General features: G+C 38.2%; 2 protein-coding genes across 2 annotated transcripts in view; one reads left to right on the forward strand and one right to left on the reverse strand.

The window, feature by feature from the left end:
- The window catches only part of LOC306899450 (solute carrier family 66 member 2), a 27529-nt gene extending 19819 nt beyond the window's left edge, over positions 1 to 7710 (reverse strand). The window contains exons 1-3 of the mRNA XM_079465708.1: positions 7109 to 7710; positions 5447 to 5734; positions 5127 to 5260 (exon numbers count right to left, since the gene is read on the reverse strand). Of these exons, the coding sequence (XP_079321834.1) occupies positions 5127 to 5260; positions 5447 to 5646 (334 nt within the window). The 5' untranslated portion in view covers positions 5647 to 5734; positions 7109 to 7710. The remainder of the gene's footprint in view (positions 1 to 5126; positions 5261 to 5446; positions 5735 to 7108) is intronic.
- Positions 7711 to 9104, forward strand: hsbp1b (heat shock factor binding protein 1b). Its single transcript, XM_079465709.1, has 4 exons — positions 7711 to 7849; positions 8180 to 8246; positions 8568 to 8694; positions 8802 to 9104. Exons 1-3 carry the CDS (start codon positions 7805 to 7807, stop codon positions 8687 to 8689), a joined length of 234 nt encoding a protein of 77 aa, XP_079321835.1. The 5' UTR covers positions 7711 to 7804; the 3' UTR covers positions 8690 to 8694; positions 8802 to 9104.
- The last annotated feature ends 7 nt before the right edge of the window (positions 9105 to 9111 follow it).

A 9111-nucleotide genomic window follows, 5' to 3' on the forward strand; every position in this document is an offset into this window, starting at 1 on the left:
AGTATTGGATATATGCAGACTTCACAGTCCGACAGGGCATCCAAAAGCTCTTACTGTATCTGATGCTGATGTCATTTTTAATGAGGCAGCCAGGGAGCAGAGGTTCAGGAAGCAGAATATGCTACGGACACTCGTCCAACCTAGCTACGAAAAATCCAAACTCCATAATAACATCTCGCAAAGTTGAGATGATGATTCTGATGACTGGAGTCTAAGTGAACTCTCATTAATAATAGAAATGAAGCAGGAAACATGAGGAATTGAAGCCCTTGAGGGCCAGGGTTGTCTAACCAGCACACTCATCTATCATCCATCTGGACCCTGTCACAGAGCTTTTACATCAATGGTGAAAAAGCACCAAAGCAAAATAGGGAGTGTATAAGCAGTATGTATCGTATTGTGTGTTAAATGTATTCCTGTTCATCCATCATCGGCTCGGATGTGGAATTTTTTTAATAAAATCTTGTATGATCTCCCAGGCAGGAGCCCCTAAGTGGCTTAAGTATCAATGGATAAAATCATTACAGAGAGAATGCATGAAAGGAAGCTGGGGGGTACACTTTAAATAAAAAAAGGGACATGGATAGAGAGTGAGCCCAGGGAATTCTGGAGATCGGGTTGGGAAAGAGTGGCGAAAACACAGCGGAGAATAGAAGGAAGAGAGAGATTGAGAGAGATTGAAAGAGAAAGACTTTGAAAAGCTTTGGGATAGGGACCATAAGAAGAGCTAAGGAGACTGTTTCGACCGTCCCCTTACTGAGTTTTCACCTTGTTATGAGGCATTGACTGTTCTGTCAGAGCCCTGGGACAGACAGAGTGATAGAGAGCTGAAAAGGGCCGTGCCTGTCAGCATCCAGCGCTGATTCAAACTTCTCTTGAGAACTGAGGGTCAAAGATGAACTCATGAATTTATAAAAGCACCTCACAAATAACCGGCAGCCACAGTCAGATACTAAAGAGCTTTCACAAGCTAATGGATTTAATGACTCCTCTCCTGACCCAGAATAAAGTGCGACTGATATACAGTATGAAACCATAAGGGATAGAAATGTTTATTTCACACAAAATTTTCTCATGAAAATGTTGATAGTTTATAAACCACTTAGATGTAAGTGCTGTGTTGGCACACCTACTTATAAAAAATACCCAATTTGAGGTACAATTAATGCCTGTAGCATAATAGATAGGGATTGTTAAAATTGTTGTTGACATGGTTTAAAAACTAAAAACTCTGAGCTGTTACATCTGTTGTCAAATATCCACTTTGCACAGGAACTAATGATAAACATCAAAACACATTTGGTGGGAGGGAAACAGAACCATTATGCATCCATGATATATTTCATGTTCTTTTAATAATTAATCAAGCCATTTCGCAGAAGAAGTATGACGCTTCCTTTTGTTTTTTTTTCCATTCACAACAAAGTGCTTTCACTGGTGTGTCAGTCAAATTGTACATCATGGCACAACACATATGCAAGCACGCGCACACACACACACACACACACACATTCCGATTAGTAAGGACTACTTGAAGACAAATACTAAGATAATGATATTTACCATCCCCAGATTTTTAAATAAAAAAGTACAATTTGGCCCATTTGCTGTATGATCCTTGCAAATAGTGAGGAGTCCCATTTTACATTTTAAATATAAATTAAAGTTTTAATATATATTAAAAAACTTGTAAGAAACAAATGGGGTTATAACAGGCTTAGGGAACCTTCACACACACAAAGAAAAATAACTAAACACACCCTTGATACCCAATTCTTTTACATTTTTGCCTTATGTACATTTTTTTGTTGGCCAAACGTTTTGTTTATAACAGATGGTGTCACTTGGTTTCATGTACTAATTAAATTACAATGTGATTTAATTGGGCACACAGCACAGTGGCAATGAAAGAGAGCATCACAGCTTCTGACGCCCCAGAAATGGTCACACTCTACTGGACAATATGCTGTTCTGAGAGACTTAGATAACGCCACCTGCCATTCCACTACCCAAATCACAATATGTCTACTGGGCATGCTCAAAAAACATCCATTTCAATAGAGAGGAAATGCTCTGTTGACGGCAGTCCCTCAAAGATTTTGGGTCACTTAAGCCCCACTTGACTTGTGGAAAATCATTAAAGGATTTTTACTTTTCCAAGCCATGTTTTTAATAACTTCTAATTAAGAAAACATTGGACCCCACTGACTACCACTACATAGACACAGAACCATTGAGACACCACTTTTGGTGCGGGTTCCACAAATGAAAGAGCCATATACAGGTTTAAAATGACATGAGGATGAATTTTTTGGAGGACTATCCCTTCAAGTATCTAAATACTGAAGTTATATACCACATTTATCCACAAGTGGGCTCTATTGTACTTATTTCAAAGTCTTACTGATTACATTTTCCTCTAAAATATCTGATCCTCAGGGATTCAGCTTTACCCTTGAAAAACAAAATTACTTAGTAAATAAAATTTCAATAAAAAATAACCCGAGGTGCAAGGTCTCCGAGTTTAAGGTTAAATATTAAAACTCAGAACCAGCGGGTAAATGTCAAAATGACAGTAATAAACTATAAATTATTAAAAAGAACAGAACTGGCACAGTTTTGCTTAAATATGCACAGATATACTGTGAAAAGGCCAATGGGGAAAACAGCTCATTGCATGAAACAAACTGACACAAATTTCAGCAGTAAATCTAAGTGACATTAAAAGAATTATAATGTAAAATAATAGATACAACCGATATTGTGTCTTCTTTCTCTTAATTCGATGGTCTCTAATAAGTCACAACATCTCAGTTCAACAAACAAGCAGAACAAGGGCAAAAGTCTAATAAAAATCATGAGGGTGCTAAATGAGTGCTGACGCAAAGTCATTCATAGCTCGCAGCGTTAAACAGACCTGAACATCAGATGAGATATAACCTTACATGTGACTCAGAAATGACGAGATCAATTTTTAACTAGATGTCATATACAAAGTTTATTTGCCACTTTCAGTATATCCTCAAAAGTCTTGCATGTGGATGCCAGTGTTAATCTGGAACACTTGAGAATGTGAAGTATATTTATATGCTTGCGTAATTTGTTAGGAAGGAGCGCTATGTGAGTACGACAGCTTGTGTGTGTGTGTGTACGTGTGAAGTTATGAAAGACAGGTGGACAGTAGGTTGTATATTGCCAATGGGTAAGTCAGTGATTAAACCGCTCTCAGATGGCGTCTAACTTTCAGAGGGAGGATCTGACATCTACACTATTTTGGGTGTTACACCACCGCACTTCTGTACCACACTTAACTGTTATTCAGGCAAACCCCCTGTTCTCAGGACAGACCTGCTGTTCTGGTCATGACATTAATATGTTACTAGCTACTAGGACTAGGACAAGATCATAATGTGGATCATTATTTGAGTCATGAAAATATAAAATAAATATAAAAAATGTAAATAAAAGGACTTTAGAAGGTTACACAGGTGTATACAGTTAATCTGCAGGCACTCTGTGAAACGAGATGAGGCCCCGCCCACAAGCTATGACATAATTAATGCACAGAACAAGGGGAAACTGTGTTGCAACAAGTTGTTTTGGCCTATCTTTAATAGGTTTATTCTTAGAATGTATTAGAATATGAGAGTCAGTGCCAATATTGCGCCAACACAGTTTCCCCTTGTTCAGTGCATTAATGATGTCATAGCTTGTGACAATATAAGAGATTTGATTTGATATTGTGTAAAATGCATTCTTACAGGCCGACACTTTATAACACTAAAACTTTATAAATGTATGAAGTAAGTGTAATTGTAAGTTTAATCAATCTACATGACAGCTATATTAGGACTATGTCTGATTTCATATTCATTTTAAATTATTACAACACAGCAAATTCTGATCATTCAAACTCCCTTCCAGGCAAGTGATCTCATAAAAACCATGACTTAGATTGAGTTTCCTTCTGCACGCCCAGAAAAAGCCAATCAACTGGTGCCTACATGTATCATAAATCAATGTGGCGGACGAAAAAAAAGACATGACATGCAGTTTGCACCCTGGTCCATGTGATGCCGATATTGTGAGACACTTGACACTTAACATCGTCATTATAAATGAATGGCTCCCCAGGCCATGAGTAACATTCATGCTGTTTTAATCGCATCTACATTACAGCAGGGACAGAACTGATATCTGTTACAACTGTTCTTAAGTTTATATAACATTCCCATCACCTCAGGCATTAATGCAGCATATTGCGGTAGCAATCATTGTAACCGTCACTTTAAGCGATCTCGACATTTACTCCAGAGATTGTAGTTACTATTCAACAATGCCTTAATATGCCTTTCTCCTCCTTTGCCTCTGGAAGAAACTAAATTAAAAATATCTTTCCCATTGGCTCCCTCTTTTGGCAAAAACAGGATGCTGCAAATTCAGTTCAGCTGGATATAAATAGTCTCCAGTGCTAGCTTTTTATTATTAGCATAAAGTCAATTACAATTTATTCTGCCATCTTATACAGGAAGAGACTATCTGACTGACATGTAAGATAATAAACCTCAGTTGGTTTCAGCATCAATGTGCAAACGGCTGTACAAAATAAACAAAACAAAAACACCAGAAAAATATATGAAAGTATAAATGAGAGCTACATATAGTTACAGAATAAAAAATAAGGGTTTCTAAAAGGCTGTATGATAAATAACCTTTAACATACACAAACTTTCCTGTTCCAAAAAAGTTGTAAGTAGTAAATACAGATTACAAAATTGTTCTTTAACTAAAGGAAGTAAAAAACTTAAATTTTTATTGTGCATTCCAAGTTTTATCAATCAAACTGCAGTTGTTTGTTTTGATTGTGTAATGATAACAAAAAAATATACATAGCTACTGTAACACAATAAAAACACGATAACATAATTAAAAACCTGAAAAATATTTGCTAATAAACTCTTCATTTAAAGTATGCTGGCAACTTTGTATAGTTTTTATACAACTCTTCATATCTAGTTGTAAAACATACGATATACTTTCTATTTCACAGAACGATCAAATAACTGTATATCATTTACTTTACTTTACAACTGAGTGGACAAAACTGTGCTTCTTATTGCGATTACCTGTAATGTGGTGTTGTTTGGTACTGACTCTGTTACTGGCCTGAATGGAACAGCACAAATGCAGCATAGCCAACATGGTAAGAATCATCACCACGCTCTGCAAGAGCAAGGGCATCTCAAACTGCTTCCCTATCCTACAGGACAAACAAAGCATTGGAACTAAAATAAAAATGCATGTCAGCAAGAATAATTACATCAAATATGAACCGACACACATACTTAAATGAATTAAATTTTTACTGTTTAATTCACTTCACACATTCTCCTACGCACTCAATCCACTCCGACTGCTCCTGCAGCACTGCATCTCTTCCACTCACCAGAAGAATATGCGCAGTATGTTGGCAAGAAGCAGAACCAGACAGACTCTTGTGGAGAAACCCTCTGCGTTATTGGTCCTCTGGATCTCCTGGTACTGTGGGATGTAGGGCACAGCGCCTCCAAACACCATCACGCAGGAGGCCAGCCAGGAGAGCAGCGTCCACGAGCTTTCCATGTCCTCCTCTGGTGCCTGCTCCATTGCTCGGTTCTCACAAACACGCTGTCTCTACACTCCCATCCTTTGTATGATCCAACTCCAGTTTAGCACACTTGATCACAGATTTTACCTAAAAAGTGCACAAAGCAAAGAAAAACGGTGTATTGCAAGCTTCTAAAGCACTTATTAAAGCCACAGTACCACTTTCCGTAACCTACAAAATACAATATACTATATGCAATCTACGTGATTCATGTGCACCTTTCTGGGCATGAAACCAATGAGAGAAAATGGTCACAAAAGCCATCAGCAACAGTACTCTCAAAGGTTCCCACTTAACATTATCAGAACTAAACAGGATGTTTGTGCTCCTGAAGATAAGGCTTCTTGCTTCTTCGCCGTTGACCAAACAGCCTTCTCGTGCTTACAGCGGGCAGTCATATATCGTATAAAATAATGATGATCCCCAATGAAAGCATCCTTTTCCAATTCAGGACAAGAGTCAGACGTTCTGTGTGCACTCAGCACATTTCCTAGTGGATGAGTTTTATTTGAAGAATGCAGTACATGAGCGTCACATGAGTGAACTACCGTACTGGAAAACACAAGAAAACACAAAACAGCAGATCACAGTTCTAAGTAACTAAATATTATACGTGGGGATTTTAGTGGCTGCATATAAGATTTGTGTTGCACTGTATGTTGAGGTTAAATGTAGTCAGGCACGTGAGGCATATTGCCAAGCCCTCTATAGAGAAGGTATATTTTCTGAGAAATGCTGTACACAAGAGTTATTGCCCAGCTTCTGCATTCCATGGGGGTTGGGCTTTTCCGACATACACGCCTATACACACTCTTCCAACATTACAACAATTTACAGTACATCCACACCCACAGTAAACAGATGTCCGCTTCCCTGCATAAAAAGGCACTGTGCCTGCACGCCAACAAGACCACGCGGTACGCTTTAGGCATTTAAACCCATCACGTGCATGTGATACGAACTTTGGAAGTAACACTTGGAAAATCCCATAGCAGAAATAACCCCACGAATGCATCTCGAGACTCATTCTATTCCTTCCCTTCAGGTTTTTAGAGGATTTATTACACTTGGTATCATCGACTACCGACTATTCCACGGTTAACTATAAAAAAAGCTTGCCCGCATAAGTTAGCGGTTTTAATGCAAGCTCGCGTCCTGGGATATAACATTAGAAACACTCGGGGATATACGGAACAGCGTGCATAAATAAGTTATGCGCGAGTTTTATTGGCCGCCTTTCTTATTCAATATCAAGCAAATGGACGTACGTCCCGGAACACGAATTATGAATAATGCACCGTGGGGAAAAAGCAACACGTCACGAAATCCTTTTCACTTTAAGCAACGCATTAAACAACCTTTACATGTAACTTACACTAGTTTCATATCTCGCCTTAGCATATTAACATTAACAGAATACAGACAACAAAACAGAATACAAAGTCAACATTACGTTCATACCTTGTTTCGGGCGAAGACTGGTTTGACAAGTAGGCTCTCGTGCGCACATGCTGTCTCGTGTACTTCTCGTCTAACGTTATAGTCTAAATCAGGCTGATGCAGTTTGGAGATGTGGGTTTGACCGCACGCAGCTTTCATGAGTCTAATGTTACACAGGGAAGAAGAAAAATCAGACCATAATTATACCTCAAACTAAATTATGGAGAAAGGCCATCTATTCTCCAGCAAAGATACACTTTTGCATACTATGTATATTAACTGGACAAAGACTCCCGCACAAAGCATTCTTTTGAGTGACAGTAAACAAAGTGCAGTTATTATGTAAACACTGTGGCTGTTTACGTTTTAAAAGGAACGTACACAAAAATGGATTGGACGCTAAACGAATCACTGATCTGTTTGATGTAGAATTTAAACTTTAATAGAAAATAACCTGCAAACTTTATTAAATAATGTTTAAAACCATACATCACAGCACAAACGCCTAAAGATGCAACTGATGTAAATAGCGACAAGCACTGTGCCGCAGCCCGTCGGTTTTGCGGGCGTTCCCCCGATTTGAGAACTCGCGTAGTCTCGCGATAATCGCTCGTGATTTCGCCACCAGCTGATCATTGGATAGCAGAGCTGGGGAGATAAAGCGTTTAAGAAGAAACACAAGTTGTAACTGTACATATCTATTTATTTAAAGAAATAATGGCAGACACAGACCCCAAATCGGTGCAGGATCTCACGGCAGTGGTAAGATGGAAAGAAACGATAGCTGTGTGTTTTGCTAAGCTAGGCTAATGCTAGTCCTGTTTAAACTGGTTTGTTTTGATGCGCATAACACATTCGTTTGCACTCTTAATTACAAACCCATACGATTATAATGTCATTTACGTAATCCGGTTTATTCATTAAAATACACGAATATCGCTGCGACAAGAAAAAACATTACATTTAGCTACATAGTTGGGGACACCGGTTTCCCCCCAGTTAACATGGTAAATACGAGATCAATAACGTTTAGTAGGTAAATATCGTATCATGATCATCTGCGTTTTAAGAAATGCATGTTCTCCTTAACAGGTGCAGACCTTGCTGCAGCAGATGCAGGACAAGTTCCAGACCATGTCAGATCAGATCATCGGGAGAAATATCCTTTAATCTCATTAAAGTATTGTACGAAGAAACATGGATATCATTTATTGACCTTCACATTCTTATCTCCACACGGTTTGGTTATCATTATACTTATATTGTGTTATGCTAAAGAAAGTTAGTCACACAGCTTTTGAATTACATTAGGCCTATGGTAAGTAAATTATGAATTTAGATTCTTTTTGGTGAACTATTAACCACAAGTTTATCAAAATCCCACAACTCTTGTCAGACTCCGATCTACACATCATATTGTATTCAGTTTTGTCCCCTAAAAAAACGAAATAATTTGGATGTATTCCTTAATAAGAATCACTTGATGAAATGAGCACACGTATTGATGACCTGGAGAAGAATATTGCAGACCTGATGACTCAGGCAGGAGTGGAAGAGATTGAAGGAGGCGAGAACAAAGTCAAAGACGGAGAAGCCTCCTAGTAGAGGTACCTTGACTTGACACAAATGTTTGATTGAATTAATTTGACATGAGTTTCACTCTGGAATTCTGTGGTAAAAGTACAGTGCCCTGATCTGCTGTTACCTTCCACAGGAGGAAACTATGCGTAAACTTTAGACACTCTTCAGGAGCAGCAAGATTTTCTCTATGGTGACTAACATGTTTCGATTTGATGCTTTTTTAAAAACTAGAAGTATAGTCAGTACTAATACTGTGACTGTATTCTAGCCTTTTCCCTATTTCTGTTATGCATTGCTGACTTTTTAAATCCACAAATCCAAACAAATGTAGAACTGAACTTTGCGTTACTGTAACAGCACTACCCCAAGTGCCAACCTAACACCATTCCAAAACAGTTTAATGTCTTGTAGAAATAAAGTTGTTTCATAAAACTTGCCTCCTT

The sequence above is a fragment of the Barbatula barbatula genome (assembly GCF_947034865.1).
Source record: "Barbatula barbatula genome assembly, chromosome: 10".
Taxonomy (NCBI): Eukaryota; Metazoa; Chordata; class Actinopteri; order Cypriniformes; family Nemacheilidae; genus Barbatula; species Barbatula barbatula.

Excerpts from the sequence above, each read along its gene's own strand:
- hsbp1b (XM_079465709.1), top strand. The coding sequence starts at position 7,805 with ATGGCAGACACAGACCCCAAATCGGTGCAGGATCTCACGGCAGTG. Across the intron at positions 7,850-8,179 it reads TGCAGGATCTCACGGCAGTG|GTGCAGACCTTGCTGCAGCA; the intron begins GTAAGATGGAAA and ends TCTCCTTAACAG. Across the intron at positions 8,247-8,567 it reads AGATCAGATCATCGGGAGAA|TTGATGAAATGAGCACACGT; the intron begins ATATCCTTTAAT and ends AATAAGAATCAC.